Source organism: Lissotriton helveticus, chromosome 7, assembly GCF_964261635.1.
Source record: "Lissotriton helveticus chromosome 7, aLisHel1.1, whole genome shotgun sequence".
Lineage (NCBI taxonomy): Eukaryota > Metazoa > Chordata > Amphibia > Caudata > Salamandridae > Lissotriton > Lissotriton helveticus.
Window position 1 is genome coordinate 1753740374 of NC_136068.1, and position 21775 is coordinate 1753762148.

Sequence of the window (21775 nt, forward strand, 5' to 3'; positions counted from 1 at the left end):
GGCGGGGGGCAACCATTTAAAAAGGGGCACTTTCCTACAGCGGACCAACAAACCCTTGCTCTCTGCTCCATAACCACAACAACATTTTCCACACTGCCTGTGACTCCTGGCATCACTAATGGGGGAAACTATGGGTGTACTCGAGCCTGATCCATCCTGTCATGAACCTCCTACGCCCTTCGCCCTTCTGCCGAACCATGTGTCCACCGATCACCTGCTACACACTCTCAGCCCTGTCCGCTTGCCTGGGATCCTCTCCTCCTCCACTCCCTGTGATGCATCCAGGGCCTGCCTCTGCAGGCTTGATAAATCTAGCAGCAGGCCCTGGGAATCCATAGCCCCGCCCACCGCATCCTTGTGACTCAGAGTCTCCATGCGACCGAGAGGGGTCACCTCACTCCCTGGCCGCTCCCTGTCAGCTGGCTTGATGCATCCAGTGGCACTAACATTTCCTGTGTCCTGCAGGGCCTGGAAGCCTCAAAAATCGTTAGTGTTCCATCATTGCACACATACCTCGATGTGACGTACAACCTCGTGTCAAATGGGTTGCAGCAGTGTTCACAGCCGCTGCAACCCCCACACAACAGCCAAAACCCCTTATAGTGGCCCATGGCCACAGAACTGCTTCAGTAGTTCCAGAGGTACCCGCAACCCCCGAGCACCTTAGGCTACCTGTTGCCTGTTCCCTCCCAGCGCAGCATGGTAGAGTATCGCGGCCCATGGCGGCCCGCCCACCATGCTGCCCGAATTCACAATACCTCTCACTTTATTCCAATGACATTTGTGGGTCGGTGAGGAACAAGCCATGACAGCTTCTACCACAACACTCGCTGACAACCTCTTCTGCTGCTCCTCCCTGAGATCACCTGCCTGCTGCAGGGCCCCATCAGCCATCAAATCCAGCCCGCCTGCATCCCAAAGAACCTCAAGGGCCATCATGCAACACAGCGAAGTAACTTTATTTTCTACCCTGCGTTACATTACTCCTTGATAAATCGTGCCTGGTCTGTGCTCCCCACCTATCTTGAAAGACAATGGTGCCTCTGAAGGAAAATTAGTTGTTTAGGTACAGATAATGTGGCTGAATTTTACAAAATGTTCTTGTGGGGAGACCCCCAAACTCCATAGAGCAATTACAGCTTACTTGATCGCTATCTGTTTGTGAATTGGGTACCAGCCCCCACCACTGACAGACATTACCAGCTGCTACTGTACGTTGCACCATGGTGTAAGGGTGCCTGAGTTGGAACTAGGCTGCCAAAACAGCACCAGCACATTGAGAAAAGACAGGAATGTACTGTATTGCTTAAATATGGGGCCCTTTCACTTTGGCGTGTGGGAGTGCAGCAAGGTGACCAAAGACCCATAAATGAGGACTTTAGCTTGTGCTGCATTTTGTCACACAAAAAACAACATTTTTGAGAATTGTTTCCTGATTTTTTAAAGCATCTTATCAATGTTCACTGTATCAAGACAGCTGAAAAATACATGAAGGTCCATATGGCTTCATGTTTTGTAGCTTTTAACTTTAATCTTCTCTGAAGTTCTCTTTCCTTGTGTCTCCACAGGATTCCTCTGTGATGATGAAGATATAAATAAATACTATACACTGACTGTTCCCAGCCCTGTCACAGCTCAGGAAGGCCTATGTGTCCTCATTCCCTGCCAGTTCACTATCCAGGAGACAGGGGAGGCAGCAGAAAGACCCCGCGGATACTGGTTCATTGAGGGTGACGCCATGTCTGACCCGTCAGTGGCTTCCAACGATAGAAAGAGAGAGATCCGTGAGGAAACCAGAGGCCGCTTCAAGCTGGTGGGAGATGTAAATCAATGGGACTGTTCCCTGAGGATCGATGACGTCAGCACACGGGATACTGGCACATACTTCTTCCGATATGAGCACAGTAGAAGCTCGAGAATTAAATATAATTATAATATTTATCCGCTGCGCGTGACGGTTGTAGGTAAGTCACGTCTGAACTTCTCTCTGGTTGTAAATTGATTACAGAGTCCAGCCTCGCATATTGAGTATGTTACCTATAGAAGACGGAATTCAGACATTTAAAACATTGAAAATGTTAACTGAATATTTTGTTGCTAATGTGAGCCACAGAGAGAGAGGCTGAAGCTATAATGTGCTATTGTTTCTAGGTGAAGAGGGAAAGATGAAAGCGCATGGCTGGTGATGGTAGATTTTGTCTTTTAAATGTGGGAAGACAGGCAAAGCACTTCTTACACATCTTATTACTCAGCAAAGAGTCAAATTGACGATAGTGCCCAGGATATTGGGCTTGGTATGGAGGTTAATGACTATCACCATGGAGTGTAATACAGTCACACATTTTATCGCACAAAAGCACACAAAACACGTTTATAGACTGAAGAAGGCACTGTTTATCGAGTTCATTCAGACATGGGCCGCAGTTCACAAATGGCAGTAAATTCCATTTTGGCCTTTATTCTCCAATAGCGTCTACCAGGAGGAGGGCAGAATCGGCACCAGCTTTGTTTTAAACTAGACAGTTTATGTAAGGAAGAGGGGGTATCCCCGACTAGAGTTCCTAATACGGGATAAATACAATGTTTGAAAGAAAGAAATTAGGAACTAGTGTTTGAAAACCATGGACATAGACGGACTAGTGACAGCACAGACTATAGTGAGACAGGAAGCATGAATTTTCATTGTAATAAAAAGCACAGTTATCATTTGGATATACATAGTTATTGTGTGCATGCCTTCATTATATATGTGACTTATTGTCTACATATACAAACTACTGTTGTCAGATCCTATACAGTTTTTATAATGGTGTAACTAGAATTGGGATCTATACAAGGCTGATTTTAGAGATATTTATACATTAAAACATGGCTGAATATGTCAACTATACATTTTCAAAAAAGTACAATACACATTTTATAGTGATACATTTATACAGTGTTAAGGCGTAAAGATAATAAATGCCTTAAAGAGAGCAAACAACAAGAACCTGGCCTAATATTTACAATTATATACAGTAGGTTTTGTAACCAGTTTTGGATTAATACATTTACTAGATAACAGAAACAGACACAGATATGCTGTTTATCTAACAAAGTAGGTTTGGCATATTTGACAGAGAGAGAAGTTGGGAAAAGAACTTAAATGGTAACGGAGAGAACTCTCAAAGTTAGCATAACTTGTAAGGGGTAGGGATAAAGACTAAGAGGGGAAGGGCCCGTGAGATGACACTGTATAAATGTATCACTATAAAATGTGTATTGTACTTTTTTGAAAATGTATATATCTAGGATTTCTCACGGACATTGACAAGCACTACTATTGTTTATATCTTTTAAATATGTACAGGTCCACTTGGATATCTACATGGCTCCCTGATGAAGGCCTCCAGCCGAAACGCGCGTAGTTGACATATTCAGCCATGTTTTAATGTATAAATATCTCTAAAATCAGCCTTGTATAGATCCCAATTCTAGTTACACCATTATAAAAACTGTATAGGATCTGACAACAGTAGTCTGTATATGTAGACAATAAGTCACATATATAATGAAGGCATGCACACAATAACTATGTATATCCAAATGATAACTGTGCTTTTTATTACAATGAAAATTCAATAAAATAACTTTGTATCATGCTTCCTGTCTCACTATAGTCTGTGCTTTTAAACTAGACAGTTGCCATGGTTTCATCTAACGAAGAAGAGGTTCTTACATGTACAAAAGAATGCAAAAAATTATTTTGTGCTTTTTTTGACAATCATTACATGTTTCTGACAAAAACTGTGGACAATGGGTGCAGGGCTAACACCGTACACAGTTTGTGTAAGAAGTCTGTACTATCCTGCATATTATATTGTAAGGTGTTTTACCAGCCCTGCTCAGCCAGTGCCTGTGTTCTGACTCATAACAATTGATGCCTCGGAATGTTGGGATGAGATAGGCATTGTGACAGTTGGTCATGGGCTGAGCTGCTGACAGGCAGCTCCTGGTGGGGCTCTGATATACCATCTTAACTACATGATGTCCTGTACCTTACTACTTGTTAACTACTTGAATAAAACATCCTGAATTACATTCTTCCTGCGTGGACCTTCATCGTTACATATTTTGGCCACGAGGTTGGGATGAACCTACACTTTCAAGCGGATCTAAGGTACCTGGCGAACACAGGTAGACCAAGAGATGGTGTAATTTCAGAAACTATTGTGGCAACTACCACAATTTTCACATTAGGAGGTATCCACAAGAAAGGAACATTTCCAACAAGGAATTAACTTTTTCTACAACCTACATAAAGAACAATTACAAGCAAGTAACTTTCATCATAGGAAAGAAAATAAGACATCCCGAAACAAGTAAGCATGAAGCACTACGCCTTTAAGCCACACCAGTGGCCTCAACACCGGCCAGCCCTAGCCCCGCCTTACACTTATTGGACTAAGGTGTTTAAACAAAAATGTGTGTCTTTTTCACACTTTTATGGCAGAACATTCATCCTTACCATGCTAGTGCACACTGTGGCACACATTCCACGAGCCTGATTTTCACAACTTCAAGCGCCAAGTATGGATTAATTCTACTGCCTACGCTGTTTGATGTGCTGCACAACTACGCTACCTATTCTGAACTTCCAATCTTTCTACTATTGATTCCTGTGATTCAACTAACAGACCACCCTCTTTCTGTTTATCACCATTGTTGGGAAGTAAGGGCTAGATGTAGGTAATTCCGATTTACCTACTCTTAAATACTGAATTTTACCGATTCGGTATTTAAGAGTAGGTAAATAGGAAGGAGGCAGATGTATGTAATTTTAAATTCAGAATTACCGAATCTGTAACATTCGGTATTTACCGATTCTGTAAATACGGAATCGGTATTTCTCATTGATTCCTATGGGCTTTGAAGCCCATAGGAATCAATGGGAAATACCGATTCAGTATTTACAGAATCGGTAAATACCGAATCCTGCAAGGGTGCAGGGGGTGTCACTTTGACACCCTCTAGCACCCCAAGTACAGGCTTATGTGACATGTGGCACACATGCATGCCCTAAGGGCATGTCTGTGTGTCACATTACACAGGTATGCATGCACAGATGTGCATGCACACCTGAATTCGGTATTTTACCACACAATAGGATTGTGTGGTAACCACACAATAGGATTGTGTGATAAAATACCGACTCTTATGGGCCTGTGGCACTGTAAACTGTGCCACCTACATTTGGAATTACAGAATCGGTAAATATACCGATTCTGTAATTTTCAGCCCCCTACATCTGAAAACCCTAATACCGGTCGGAAACGGCCGAGATCAGCCGTTTCCGACTGGTATTAGGGCTCCTACATCTGGCCCTAGGTCCTTTCCCATGGAGCTTCAACACAGCGCTGAGGTAACATGTGTATTGGTGTTTTCTCGTCTTTACACCACCTCTAGTTTTCATCTAGTCTTCGCTCTTCCAGAAATGTATTTTTCTAAGATTGTTTTTGATCATGCCTGTCACTAAGGGCAAAGACGTGTGTGACTTTCTAACTTGGCAGTGCTATGCCGTGGAAGCGTTGCTGGTGAGTCGTAGTTTAGATTACATAAAGTATTCCTGTCACCAAAGGGTTTCTGTGAATGACTTTTGTGGTGCACCCCACCAAGCTAAGGCATCAGTTTCTCTGCAAGTGCGCCTTCATGTCACTGGTCATTTCATATATTTTCATAGGTAATCTTTTCTGTGTGGTAAGTAATGACGGCACTTTCACTCCTATCGTACCGTTTTGACCGTTTATTTGACAGTTTAAATTAAGTGCGCACTCACTTTTCCTCAAGCTGGCTGCCGCGCGCATCTCCTCGTACTTCGTCTGTTACGCCAGCCACTTCACTGCACCAGATCTTACTCAGTGACACAGTTTGACGTTCTGGCGTGCCGTGAGCCTTCTGGCACAAGCGTGCTGTGCGTTCTGCCATTTTCTTTGCTTGCCACTGGGGTGGGTGCAGTGAGCTTGTTTCAACCGCGTGTGGTTTCTCCTGTTCTCTCCCGATTCTGTGCCATTTGTAAGGCATTCATCCTTTGCCACTTTTTAGGATTGTCAAAACAACGCGTCGAGAAGCAACATCCAGGGCTATTTTGTATAATTGAAATGCAGATTACTTTGAGTCACTTCCTGCTAATCACAGACTTTGAGGTGAGAGGAGCTGTGATCTTTCAACAGTCTGCGCACACACGTCACCTCACCATTCTTGCTTTAAGAGTTTCAACAACTCTACATCCTTTTCCTATGCATCGCATGCCACACACTGCGAGGTGCAAGGAGAAGTCAGGCGGCCAACACAAGGTATGCCTCTCATCATGCTTTATATTGGCGGTAAAGCACCATGAGCAAAAAAGAAAGGAGTTCTGCAATTATCTTGGCCACCACACAACAGTGTTTTCACGCTTGGTAATACTCACGTTCTGCATCTGCATGTTTAGTGTGGATCATGTGAACTGCCAGTCCAGGTTGGTGTTACTGTTAGTTGCTCTGCTATTTCACGAACATTAGGGTCTGACAGGACTCTCCACATGACCACCTTTGACTTTTAATTCATGATTACTTTTGGTAATGTTTTTGTGTTATATACTTATACTTACATTACTTTTTCCATACACACGATTTATTCATTGCGCATCAACTATGGATTCATTAGATTTTTACATTTCCCTACACAGGGATGGGAATGGGTAATAGTCCCATTTACCCATATTCACTTGCCTACATGGCTACCTCTTGCAGGTATGGACTCTGGGTACTTACCATCTTGGGTTCATGTCTGTATTTACAATTTAACATTTCCCTACACAAGGATGGGAATGGGTACCAGCCCCATTTGCCTACATACTTGTGCCTACATAGGTAACATACGGTGTTTACCATTACACAGGGCACAGTTTCATGAGTCACGGTCCCATTTTACATTTACATAGTACCCTTACACAGGGCACAATTTTATGGGTCTTTTTCCCATTTACATTTATTCAGTCTCCCTACTTAGGGTGTCATATGGGTTACAGTCCCATTCACAGTGCTCCTCACACTCTTGCACAGGAGTAGAGGACGGTCATGGGTTTAGTCCCTTTGACTGATATTGTCACTTTACATTCTGCAATTTTCTGTTTTGTATAACGCAATGTTACACTTACATTGTATTGCTATTGTTTATTGAAAATGGGGGCAAGTATTAGTTATACTGTATGTTTCCACTTTGCTTCTTCTCAGTTTTCTTATTCATCCAGCTTCCCTCGTGGTGTCATCACATTGTCATTCTTGGTTTCTGGATCTACACTGCTTGTTGTCGTCTTTTGTCTCCAGCCTTCCCTCGTTTGTTTTTCATTATTTTCCTTCCCTTTTCAGGAGGAAATCTGTTACTCCCTCTTTCCTGTATCTGTGTTGAGGCTGGTGTCCGTTTGCGTCGTGCCTTGTCCTTTATTACCTTCCTGCCTGCCTGGTCAGTGGGTGCGTTCGGGGGTTAGTCTCTGGTGCGTCTGTGTTCTTCTGCCCCTTGTTGTTTCCGCCTTCATGTTACTTGTTTTTTCCTCACACCTTTTCTATGTCCATTAGTCTGAGTTATCTCTATCAGTTTCCACCTAACTCTTTTCTTCCTCTTCTTCTTCCTCCTCGTTTTCTTCCACCTGTCCCTTTGCGCTGCTTTGCTCACTCCTTTCCTTGACGCTGTTTCTGTTCATCTGCTGTTCTTCCTTGTTATCTCTTCCCTGGTCCTCTCTCGCTATTTGTTATTCACTTATTGGTTTAATGTTTCTGTTAGAACGGAAGGGGATATGTAGTATCCTGCATATTATATTATAAGGTGTTTTACCAGCCCTGCTCAGCTAGTGCCTGAGCTATGACTCATTAGAATGTTGGAGTCTCTTGATGCCTCGGAATGTTGGGACTGAGATAGGTAGAGTGACAGTTGGTCATGGGCTGATCTGCTGACAGACATATTTATGAAGTGACGCATCTAGGTTGATGCATCACTTCGTAAACCCCTGCGCTATATTATACCTGCACCAGGTATAATGTATGCAGGGTGGGTGTTCCCCCGCAAGAAAAGGTCGTAGGAGTGGCGCAGCTAAATCTATGAGATTTCGCTGCACCCTTTCCAGGACGCAAATGTGTCAAAACCTTACGCCTGCCTCATGGCAGGCGTAAGGGTGACGCAGGCCCTTTCACATGGAGCTTGCCCCATGTGAAAGGAACATTGCTGGAGTTGCATCAAGCTTTCGACACAACTCCAGCAATAAGCCACTCTTTGTGCTGGCAGATACATCAGTTATACTGATGTATCTGTCCTTCCTTGCGACATGATACGTCATATTATAAATATGACGCATCATTGGTGTCGCAAGGAGGACGCACTGAGAAGTGACGCATCGCTGCTTTCACGCAGCTATGCACCACTTCTCGTAAATGAGGCCCCAAGTATTCATCCCATCCATGCAGCAGTATGTAGAGCATAGCATGCACCCAGGCCGATCATAATAATCCTGTTTCTGCACATTGTTATGTGAGGTTAAGCAATTTGTATAGTGCATGGCTGTCCCGGTAAAGGGACGTAAAAGCGCTGTAGGGTTACTTTTATCCAATCCAATCGCATCAAATAATGAGCTCTCCATCTGTCATACACTTTCTCAAACTCTTTCACCACTTGTTTAGCTTCCATGCATCTCCCCATTACTGGCTGTTTTCCCCGCTTTGTCTGCAGTTGTTGTCTGTCCCATTCCTTTGCAATGTCTCCTTAGCTATGATGAAGCCCAGAACAGGAGTTTATCTCTGGACAGGGGAGTCTTAATCAAATAGTATGAATGAAAGACAGCCATCTGGTTACTTAAATGAAAGCAATGTAACTCAGGCTTTCCACCCACCCTCTTACTTTTTTATAGTCCTCCACCTTCTTGGGTGGAACGATCAAGGCTGACCATTCCCTATATTTCATGAATATGTACTACGTTTTCAGGGATGAGTGACAAATTGCCTCAAGGTTGGAGAAAATACTTAAGTATGCAAAAGAGTAATAACTGTCAGTTATGTAGATTACCATGACTTAACTGTGTCATGTAGGAATAACTGTCAAGTCAATTTGGCTGTGGCCTATTCCTGCTAACTTATGCAAATCTGAAATAGGTAATGGAGGGACTTATACTATTTTCTTCTTGGTCTCCTTCATACAGGGTCTCTTGGCTTGAGTTGCAGTGGACTAACTATGTAATTTGTATTTATTTATTGATAAAGTTTTATATACCGCAAACATGACCATCGAGGGTATCAGAGCGCTTTACAGTTTATTCAACAAAAAGGGTACAATCGAACACCACAGAATCAACAAAGCAAATAATTCACAGTCTTATAATGTCTGACATCCTCGTGAGCCAGGCAGCTGGCCCACAAATCCACATCTATGTCCCAGGCTCAGCTGGGGAAGCCCGATTAAGGCAGAAATGTCTTCATCAGGAGCCCTTTGGCTTCTTTTTTGAAAATGACAGTGAAAGGGTTCACCCTGACTTCGGGGGGTGAAGGGAGTTCCAAATCCTCAGAGCCGTACATGAGAAAGCTTGATTCTAGGTCTTTTTTTTCATGAATTTTTGTGGTTTGAGCAAAAGTGTGTTTGCGCTTCTGGAGGCTCTCGAACCACATGAGAGTTGCTTGTGAGTTGATGTTCAGTAGACAACTTTTCAGCTGTTTTGGGTTCTTAGGCTGGGCTCTACTTGTTCTTACTGCTTCCAAGATAAGGAAGGTGATGGAATAGTGGTCTGTCCAATCACATGGGAGGATCGAATTAAGGAGGATGGAGTTGGGCTTACCAATGACAAGATCTAAGGTAGCGCCTTTGATCTGAGTAGGACTGTCACATATTTGGATTAGATTGAGGTCAAGTTGGAAGGATTTAAGGCTATTGACCACCACGTAATTTACATTGTTCGTGTAGAGGTTGAAATCTTCCAGGAAGATCTGATCTGAGTGCCATGGAAATCAGCATTGGCCGAGATAATGTCCATGATCTGTTCTGTGAAGGGAAGGTTGTCGCGGGGGGTGGGGGGTAAAACATGTGCAGTTTGCATGAGTGATTGTTGCAACCAGTCACTTCAATGCATAGGTATTCACAGGACAGCAGGAGGTCGGCATGTAGTACTTTCACTGTTAGATTGCTACGGTGTAAACATGCGATGCTTCCACCTTGACCACTAGTTAAGTCCAACCTAATGATATTATAATTTGGAGGCATTAAGAAGTCCAGGATGGGAGCAGCTGAGTCATTTAGCCAAGGTTTCTGTCAACATTACAAGATCGAGATCCTGGGCAAGCATGAGGTCCGCAATGTCAGCAGCATGTTTAACAGCCGATCTACAGTTTAGGAGCACGCATTTGAGACTTATGTTGGTTTTCGTTGGTGCAGGTAGAGTGGTGGTGACTCTCGTGAGATTGTTCATATTTAACATTCAGGTGTTTGGCCTAGGTTCCCTGAAGGGATCAGTGGGGATAGATTGAATTTGTTGCAAGTTTGATAAGGTGGGGGGGTGCTAAATCATATGAAAGTAGGAGGGAATGAATATCCCTATCTGACAGGAAAGCTCTACATCTGAAGGGGCGAGAGGGGTTGATAGGGAGCAGAGCAGAGGCCCACCTATGGGGTGTGTGGGTGATGTGGGCTGGTGTCTGCCGGGGGCAGGGAGCCAGGTAAGCCTGCTATTTGGGGGTAATTGGGGATGGTGATTGTTCCTAGTGGCGCAACTTAGTCTGGAGTTAGCTGGCAGATCCTCAGTGATAAGTAAAAATCTATGTGCTTCCGCCTTAAGTTGTTGTAGGCAGAGTACTCTCCTGTAAATCGGCCATCCACTGAGATGTGTGAATGGGATTAGGAGGCTAGGCCCAGGGTATGTTGCAGCAGTAGAGAGCTAGTGGGGGTAGTGGAAAGTACGGCAGGTGATGATCAGATGAACCCAGAGGGAGGGGATTCTGGGAACTGTGGCTGCATGCTGATAGGGATGGGTAGGATAGAGGAGGAGGGGATGGAGGGTTAGAGACCTATGGTAGCCTGTGAGGGCATGGCGGGATTACAGGATGGGCTGGGGGAAGGGTTCCTGGGGAGAATCGGGGCAGTGATGTGTGAAGTGGGGGTAGGGGAGTAACAGCTAGCTAGCAGTGGGCGGGGGCATGCAGATTAATGTGATGATTGTGTTGTCGCAGCTCATTCACAAATGGCATTGAGGGGGTGTTATTATTATCAATTGAGGTAGCTATAAGAGGGCCCTTAAAGCGCTGAGATTTATATTCATAGTGTGATTTATTTTTATGTCACATTAGGTTATGGTTTCCGGGCTCATTTAATTCTAATTTGTTTTGTTCAGGGCACCTTCTCTGATACCATATACAGATGGTGGCAAACCATACCAAACATCTGAGGTTTGCATTCCACTGTGCAGTGAGTCTGCACTTTTAGATCATCCAGTCCTTACCTGCACGGACTAGGGACACACAACCACTAATCTTACTCTCTTTTCTAGTACCATTGAGAAGTCAACCCAAACTCCTGGCACTTGTTCCACAGTCGTGGACCCTGCCCCTACCATATACTTATAGGAGACCTTTATATGTTCTTAGGTGAGTTCTAGACCTATTTTGGACAAATAATACCATTTAGACACAGCCATATCTTGTAGCAATTTGCGTATTACTACAAACCAGGCAGTAATGTTTGGATGCTTTAATCTAGGTGTTGTGACGTATGATATGTGGATCTATTCCAGAATTTAACATTTGGCATTTACTGCATGAACACTACCGAACGGGTAGGTTTCCTCTCAAATTCAATGTTTCATTTATTCATGAGTTGTTCATTACTAACACTTAAATCATCTGATATGTGGGTTTCTTTGTTCAGAGAATAAGGTTTTCACATATTTACATTATGAATGATAAAAAAAAGTTGTGGGGTTATTGTTTTATCTGACACTGCTGCCTTTGCCGCATACAGTTTTGAAATTCTGCTGATAGTGTAAACAACAAAACAGTTATGCCGTACCCCCCCGTGTCCTACTTGTCTTGCCTGCTAGTCTCTGCAGTCTACTCTGCTATTATATATTATTAACCCCTAAAGACTCAGAGGGGGTGTGGATGAATTTCAATAGTGTAGAATGATTTCTGTGCAACAATGAATCAATCAACCACAGTTCACTTCTGGTACCTGATTAGATGAAGCGAGGACTGCATGGTTTCCCAAGGTGCCATGGTGGTGGTGGTAGAAGCAGCAACATGCATTGCTAGCGTTTCTTTTAACATTGAAGGCAAAGTCATCAGAACTGAATCGAGGTCCCACTCCCCCCTAGGCGAACTCGAACTGTAGGATAAAGACTCGTTGAGTGGAGGGGCTTTTCATCGCAGGGAGGTAACAAATTTAAAAAAAGAACTAGGTTCATGCGGTTATTATTAATATTATATGCAAGCTTGCAAACAAATACAGTCACCAAAGACTAGACTACTAGAACAAACTCTGACACAAGAAGAGAGTATGATAAGCAATGAAAAATTAAATTAAACTTAGATGCAAACAAATACAGTGCCTGAATTATGATGCTGGCAATGAGATGTTCCTCTGAAAAAAAATATCATACACTTTGCGGGGTTGGCTAATATAAGATATTGCCAGTGTAGGCTATACAAGCTGAAGAGTAAAATCCACCTCACCCTGCACTGAGTTGGTGTTGCTTTCACCACATCCGCCCCACCAAGTTTGTGATCAACTGATGGTGTAAATTGTAAAGTCACACCTCAATAAATCAAACAGTCTGGGGGAAGAGGGTTAGGAGATTGGTGAATGGATTAGAATAGGGATTTGGGGAAAGGCTAGACAAAGACAAACACTACACAAGGACAACATTCATCTTGGCAATGAGCAGCCAACCAACAGAAGTCTGTTATTGGAGGAAATGGAATGGAAGGAACAAATGTGTACAGCTAAACCAAACCAAATTGTCTGTCTGCTCCTAGAGAGATCAAGTTACATTATTATTTACAATCAGTCTTACAGAGCTTTAACAGATATTGATTATGTTACAAAATTAACTTTCTGTTTATGTAGGATTCAAGTAAACTGTACAAACACACGCAGTTCAAATGATAACTAAAAGAAAAATGATACTGTAGTGCCAAATCTGGATTGGGAGTTGCATCTGCATTGATTCCACTTGTATGGTCCATCAATGTTGGGTGCCTGGCAGCTGTGGTCCGGTAAGGTAATAATTGGTTTTCCAGTTTGGCGCTGGATAAGAGGGCCTGTAGATTGGAAAACAAAAATGATATTCAAGAATCAAGGACTAGGAGAAAGAAAGAAGTTAATCTAAGGAGGACTAGGAATGCACTGTGAAGACTCATAGAAAAAGCAAGAGGAGAAAAAAAGAGTTCTTTAGCTTTTGAATTATTTCATTTTATGCCCGTTGTGTGATAGAAATCGGTGAGGCCAATTTTAAAACAACCAGCAAAAATCCCACATAAAATTGCCTGTTTGTAATGTAACTATTGGTATCAGACTGATCAAACTGTCTTGATCATCCTTATTTCATCATCACATAATATATAACAAAATGTGTAGCCTAATATCAGCATAGGCATAATGTGAGTATTTATCATTCAAGACTAAACGTCTGTCTCCAGTTACCCTCAACAACAGGCCCCCACCCAACCCCTTCTTTGCTTCATATTTGAGCCAGACAGCACCGAGTAGCACACACACCCCAGCAACATAGCATGGTCCTAATAAAGAAAAAAATCAAAGCACTGATGTCAGTCACACCACTCACCACCACCACTACACAGACGTTTGTAGATATGGTGTGTTGTTTACCTCTATGCCTCTTCAAAGTCATCAACAATCATTTGAATTGGTTGGTTTCAGTGATTTTGAAAACGTTCATCTTTTTCTGGTGCAGTCCTTGAAGTAGTCACATTCTCACCCATGCCCTGAGTCATTCCATCATCTTGATCCTCCTGAGTTTGACTCCGACTATGGTGTCCAACTCCGTACCAACAGTGTCCTGAGCCCCAACTCAACCATGCAAAAGATTGGCCTGTAGTAGTGCAATTTTGTTGGTGAACAACACGAAGGGAAAGATTGAGACACTTTTGTATAGACTAGATTTGTGTTTGCAAACATTGCATTATCTAAGGGACTGGTCGCATCTGAGTCTTGGAGGAGAATAAAGCATGAACAAATGAACAAAGCAGTGTGGACTGTGTGGAGTGGACCCGGTGAAGGAATCTTGCTATCCACACCTGCGTATATTGCAGACACCTCCTTTAGCTGTTCATGTAACATGTGTATCAATGGGATAGCGTGTCCTATGGTTCTGTCCTCTTTGCTGACTTCCTGTGTGAACCCCTCAAACGGAAGCACCATTTGACTATGACCCATTGGTCCATTTCAATGATCATGCTTTTTACAGTTGCTTCTTCTCTTTGCATGATATATTCATTGATAGGACTGTACTGCTCAAACAGGCGTTCACGCATGTAATAAGTAGAGCCCCAGCATGTTGGTACCTCCTGTATGAGTGCTTTAACATGACCCTCAGCTCTCTCTAGGCTTTAAATGAATGGCTGAAATGGATGCAGATTCTTCTTCAGGTGGACAGTAAGGTCATTACTTGGTCTTGATTTTTGAGAAAGTCCTGTACAATGATGTTGATGCAGTGCACCAAATACGGGATCCTGAAATAGCCATGACTTTGTGCCAGTGCTTGCCGGTGCTTAGCACCGGCACTTATTTCTCAGGGCCGGGTCTACACACACAATATCAGCTCACTAATGTCAGAAGGTCTCCCTGGTGAAGAGCCGATATTGCACGGTAAAGCCATGCCTGCCTGGTTCAGTGTTGTGTGATTGGGCTGGATTTGTGTGTGAAACATTTACATTTGTACATTGCGACTGCCCACCTTATCATGAGGCACACGGACTAAACACACACAGTGACAGAAATGGCCTGGGTGAGGTCGCTGCCATGTGACTAACAGCGGTCAGAGTAGCACTAGTCCAATACGATGACTGCTTGAAAATAGCCTGGCCCCTCCGTCCTTGGCGTTGCATTGTCAAGTGTTTCCTTTCCTCCCAAATGAATCAGAACAATGCATGTGAGTATCCCCACGTTTGCCCGCCCCAGCATACTGTGCAGCTGCAGTGCAGTGCTGTGATGTGCTAGTCAATTGACTCAAGATCAAGCAGCATGCAGCGCAGCAGCAGGCCTGTATACAAGCAAAAGGCACTGAGGCTGTAAGTAAATGATTTCATTTTGGTAGCAATGCGTGAGCTAGTGTGAAGCAAGTATGCTTACTGTTTAATGATTGAGATTCATCACATGCCTGAAAAGTGTAACCTCAAAAGTAGCGCATTATAGTTCTCAAAGAAGTGGTTTCCCCAGCAGAGGTAACCACGTTAAAATGTTCCCCCATCTATTCTGGCTCATTTACCAGTTCTGACTTTTGAAAAGGTGGGCAGCTGGGTTTATTACAAACATCTGAATGAATGAGCCTTCATTCTCGTCTCCTGATATTTGGTGCATATTCCAAGCCCAAACGCAGAGAGCTTCAAGAAATAGCACTGCGTGGAGTTACTTAAGCCCACCTCCAACCACAGCACTCACCATTGTCAACTCTCCCCAGACTAGAGGAGCTCAGATGCTGGGAATATGCTGGCCAACTCAACTCCACGGCACTGCGCCCAGACTGCTGCTGCGGGAACTTTCAGTTCATCATCTGCCTCGAGGAGGTGCCGAGGAGCTACAAGGAGCGGTACTGAGGGTATTTGGCAATAAGGCCTACACACTGGAGACGGGCCACCTGAGTAAGTATCCACCAAAATTGAAGTCAATGCAGATGTAAATTCTCTCCAGGTGGAACAGCGTGGTCTTCGCCTCCCACCTGCCTGGGTGGGGATTGCACCCTGAACCTGGGAAGTAGCACCCTCCTGGGAAACGTGGACGCTGTGAGATGGCAAAGGGCCTGTGGGGTGACAGCAGCCACGTCCTGATTCCTGAGACACCCTAGAAACAAAAATATCATCAAAGAGCAGGCAGAATACATCATCCATGAAGAACGAGGAAAAGACACATTTTTATAGCCAGGATCCCTGTTTTTATTGACTTTTGTATCAACCAATAACCAGACCCTGTGTCTCTGCACAGCCGCTTTCTCTCCCTCCTTTTCACGCTGTGTGCTGCCACTAAAGGTGAAAATTGCAAAAAACACAGTTGATGGACAGAATGTAGAACAATGTCATACATTCACCCCAGTACAAGGATCTGGGCCTAAATCCATCTTTTTTTGCACTCCACACAACCCTGGGCTAGACACTGGCTATATGAAAATCAGCTCTGACCCTGTGCCTCATGGGAACAGTCCAGTCCGAACTACCAAGCCATGTCTTTCCCAGACCGGAATCAAGCATCCAAGGACCGGTTTCTGCCTATCAGCCTTCATCAGCCTGGATAGCTTGACTCCAGTGGTGTGGAGAGCCTGGGACTCACGTCTGAGCATACCCAGCACACTCGGGGTGAAAATTTCAAAAAACACAGTTGATGGACAAAATGTAGAACAATGTCATACATTCACCCCAGTACAAGGATCTAGGCCTAAATCCATCGTCCATCACCACCCCCTTTTGTACCGCTTTGGCCGCCATAAGTGTGGCAGGGTATGCTCATACGTGAGTCCCTTGCTCACTTTGCCACTGGATTCAAGCAAGCCGGGCTGAAGAAGGCTGGAATGCCAGAAACCGGTCCTCGGAAGCTTGTTTCCGGTCCAGGGAAGGCATGGCTTGGCAGTTCGGGCTGGACCGTTCCCATGAGGCACAGGGTCAGACTGATTTGCATATAGCCATGTCTGAACTGGGGTGGCAGAGTGGGCTAAAGAACGGTGCTGGATCAAACCCAGATCTTTTGACTGGGTGTGAGTGTTTGATTGGTTCAGATGCTCCGTCCATCACCACCCCCTTTTGTACCGCCACTAAAGGTAGCACTCTCTCCAATAAACGTACAAGAACCAACAGCAAACTTTTCATTTGGGGCAGGTGTGAAGTTCACCCCGACCCTGAGGATGGATGACTTCTTACACAATGCCCACCACCCATGATGCTCAGAGTACTGAGGCATTAACACAGGTTAGTACGTGGTCCATGTTTAGGGGAGTTGGATGACTTCTTAAAACTTGAGACAGGACTCTCGCCTTGAATTTTCTTTCACATCACAGTGCATTCTGGGGTATGTAGTCTTGGTTGACTTTAATTATACCCATTGCAGTAAACAGAGATTAAACAGTTTACCAAAGCAAAAGCACATGACTGGATTAGCCTTTCCCTACTAATGTAGAGCCATCAAGTAAATACACAACTGCATCCCTTTAGAAAGATGTTTAGCAACACCAGTAGAGTACCTTGATTACTGCTTGGTTTCCATGGGCGACGTGCGGGTGACTTGTTTTCCATGTGATTAAGGCAAACCATCAATTGATTAAGCTATTAACTTTTGTTCCATACAAAACCAGAGCACACCACATCATGAGCATCATTGTTGACTTTTAACCAGCATTCCACTGGAGCAAAGAGGGCATCAACATTCTTTACAAAAATTCTATCTGTAAAACAATACATATTTTTCTGCCTCCATTCCTGTGTATCTGCATCTTCTTTACTTTGCCTGTCCATCCACTCTTTTCCAATGTCTTTCTTAGGCCTGCTCAAATTTCCCCAACTTACATTTTTTATTCAACAGATGTACTCCATTCCCCTTTTTAGTTAAGCTTCCTCTTTCTTCCATATGTCTCTATCCCTCTCTTTAGCTTGCACCTTTCATAGTACTCGCTTTCTCTTCATCCATCTCATTACCTCGATTTCTTTCAGGTTCTGTCTTTTCTCTTGTTCTCCATCTATATTAGCATTCTATGCCTCCACCCCATTCGTCTCCACTCATTCTGTATTCTTTTTTCATTTCATCCCTTTCTGACTCCCTTTAAGTCAGTTCCCCTCCCTCTATTTGGCTTCATGTTTTGCTTTTTGTTTGCAGCACACATCAGTGTATCCTCTTACATTAGTTGTACTTTGAGGTACCATTTCTGCTGCACATTCTTTTGAAGATCTTTTAGCAGCACTACACTTACAGAAAACGTTGACCTACCCAGCAGCACAGAAGTTTTAAGGCATGATCAAAGTGGGCTCTGGCCCTCTTCCTCAGCCTTTCAGCCCCCCCCCCCGATAAAGGTAGCTATGTTCTGCAGAAAGCCTTGCCCTGATTACCTTGACTAATTCTTAAAAAAATATATAATAACTGCTTCTATTTTAATGTGGATGGTATCTGGGGGTCTATTATGAACATTTGGCTGAGACATGTTGCACATTTATATTTCATGTAACATTGATAATGTTTCTTTTAGATCGAAACAGCAATTCTCAAAAGAGGAATGGGAGGGTGTCACAAAATTATTTGCGTCAATATTAGTGCACTGCTGCTGTTTTGCAGTATTGAAAAGGCTGCTCACTATTTCTGAATATTAGATGTAAACACATTTAGAATTTGTATAATTGTGCCTTGTTCCAATGATGTGCATTTGCCTGAAGCCTGCACTGCTTTGCACTCATTGTCCACAAAATATGCATTTTACAAAGGTTTGAAACACTGGGCAAATATCAGCTGCCCGTATGATGTGCATATGCCAGGGGCTTTCACAGCATGACATATATAATAAGCTTACCAAAGAGAAGCCTGCACAGGTGGACATTTCTGACACAGATATGTGAAGTTTGCAGACCTCCATTATATGCGCTGTTATTCCAAAATGCTGCTTTAAATAAACTTTTGATTTCAGCTTTTTCAAAATGCTCCATAACACTTGCAGTTTGTTGACTGCTAAGGTGTGCCTCTCAACGGATCATATGGTGCTTTCTCAAAGTCAAACTGGAGAGCTCAACTTTCTGATGCTGCTGGTGCCACCGCCAATGTTGGAAGAACTTGCGGTGGGTGGGCGTTTTGTTTTTTGACTCCCTGGCTCTGCATTACCTACTTCTACTGAGGTGCTTGTGAATGAAGGTCGCTGTCAGAACTTTGCAAATATGGCAACTGGTTGTGGTTGAATCTGTGGTGCCTCTGCCACATCCTCCCTGAGAAGATGAGATGGGGTAATGTCTCTACTGGGGCTAGGCTAACATCCATGATGACTGACTCATCGTCATCCTCCTCTTCTACATCTGCCTCCATGAATCTAAGGCTTTCTGGAGCCTTCCTTTTCCTTTTTGTGACATGTCTCCCTCTCAGACTGAGGTGGGATCCAAGTGGCTTCTAGATCATCAGACGGGGTGCTTAAAGAAGAGGATGATGCACCACTAACCCTCCTTTTTCCAGCTGGAGAACTGGAAGACAATGGATCGTCTGGAGCAGATTTCTCTACTTCCCCAGCAGCATGAAGCTCAATAAGCTGAATCTCTTGAACTCCTCATACCTCGGGATGAACTACTATTGGCAGTTGTGGTTGTTGTTCTTATCCACTTCTCTGCATATCCTTCAATGATTGGGTACTACTTTGCGATAGAGAAAAATAAATGTCAACATCACTGCTCATCGACGTTGGCATGATGAGATTGGCTATCTCTGTGACAGACATGGGCTTGGGCCTAGACTGGGGTGGGTACACTGAATTTGGGGTGCTGCTCCCCGCATGCTCCCTAGAGGCCTGTACAGCAGGCACAGTTTTTTGTTTTGCATTAAAAACATGTCAGGCGACATACATGGGGTGATGGTGGTAAGCGTCTACTTGTTCTCACTGGCTAATTTCTTGGTAGCAGTTTTGGGCTTAGCAGTGGCGCCTTTCTTTGGGGCCATCTTCAAGCTGATATTTAACAGCAGCACTTAGCTTCACAAGTTGAAGAAATGTTGGTTGTGTAGGTCACTCACTCATCATGCCGTGCACAGGCCTTCTTTTTTGCAGTACTGTGAGTTATGTCAATGTCAACGTCAATGTCATAAGTTTTTATAGAGCGCCATTTGTCACCGCAAGGTCTCAAGGCGCTTATGTGTTGTTGTCTCTTGTGGTTGTCTTCTTGTCATGCACCAAGAAGAAAAGAAGCAAGTAGGACATCTATGAAACATGGCATTGTTGCGGTTCAAATGGTAGCGCAAACAAAAAAATATCATTTATTGTGTGGTCACTGTTGTTACTCCTTTAATTAACAATACAGTGTAAATATATCCACTCATTTGTAAAACAGAAAAGTACATCAAAATATAATTACTTTCATTGTGAGTAATCACTCAGGAAGAATAAGAGAGAGCAAAAACAACAATAACAACAACAACCTACAGATGAAACTGTTTGCTTTATGTGTGGCATGTGACATCACGTCACTGACAAGGTGTGATGTGGCACTGACTCTGCAGAAGGTGCACCTGACAAATTACAATGGAAGGAATAATCCCTAGACAATGAATGCTGTTGTGCATCTACAGCAGACATGAGGTTGATTTGATTGAAGCATGATGTAGTAGGAAATTAAATTAACAAAGAATGTATTTTTATTATACAAAGATTTAAAACATATTTGACAAATTAATTAAAAATAAAAATTAGAAAATGTAACTAATATTTAAGCATAAGTGAAGTTAGCCTCAAAGATATAATAATAATGTATTATTAAACTGCTATCTAATTGCTCCACCATCCGTGCAGCATATTTAAAAATGGGCTGAATTTGTTTGGACACACAAAATGACTGCACACTAGGCCTGGGTGTAAATTTCATTCCGCTCGCGGAATTTGTGATATTTTGACATTTTAGTGTTCCACAGAGAGAGCGAAAATGTCAAAACGTTCTCAATCTGCCGCGAAACGGAAATATTTTCTTGTTCGCGCTTTAAAAATGCACTCTCGCACGGGTGGTAGCATGGTAGCGACTTACTGGGTCCCTGCATTTGCCAACGAGTTTCCCTATCCGTTCGCGGGTGCCACGAGATCTTGGATTGTTGGTAGCAGGTCGCACCTTCAATTCCCCAGGCAGTATCCATACACTCCACCAAACACCATGTCACTCCCCTGGCACTCCTCCAGTGACCCATTCACCCCATGTGCTAATCCATTCATTGCGCCAAAACCCAAACACTTATAAATTCACCCAGGCACTCTCCTTGCAGTACTCTAATCATTCAGTCACTACCCAAGTACTCATGCAATGACCCAGGCCTTAACACATACACTGCTACAAACCCCTGTCCACTATGCATGCTGTCCTCTAACCACCTACATTCTTGTCTTTCACACCTTCAATTACCCAGGAGGTACCTGTACACTCCAGCAATCACCCTGTCACTCCCCTTGCACTCCTCCAGGGACCCATTCAGCACCATGTACTAATCCAAACACTGTGCCAAAACCCAAACATTTATAAATTCGCCCAGGTACTCTCTTTGCAGTACTCTAATTATAAAAAAAATCTGCGGGGAAAACACTCTAGCTAAATGTCAAGGAAGAAGGAGCTCTTGATAGGTTTCTTGGCCTAATACTCTTCCCGTAGCTACTTCCGACACCCCCGGGCTCATTAGCGGAGAGTTGCAGTTGCAGAGTTTGGGCAGCTAATGTGTTCGTTTGGTCTGCTGAGGTGTTAGTTTCGGGGATTGTGAGCTCACATCCGAGTGACAAGTTCCAGGAGTGACGCCAACCCTCGCCCCCTCGGGGAGAGACACTGCCACCAGCCTGGTTTGACAATGGCCGATGGGC

The 21775-nt window shown here is 43.7% G+C and overlaps 1 protein-coding gene across 1 annotated transcript in view; it reads left to right on the forward strand.

The window, feature by feature from the left end:
- LOC144769677 (sialic acid-binding Ig-like lectin 13) overlaps positions 1 to 21775 on the forward strand; it is a 69649-nt gene that overhangs the window by 36536 nt on the left and 11338 nt on the right. Inside the window, exon 2 of the mRNA XM_078653869.1 lies at positions 1569 to 1960. Within this exon, the coding sequence (XP_078509995.1) occupies positions 1569 to 1960 (392 nt within the window). The remainder of the gene's footprint in view (positions 1 to 1568; positions 1961 to 21775) is intronic.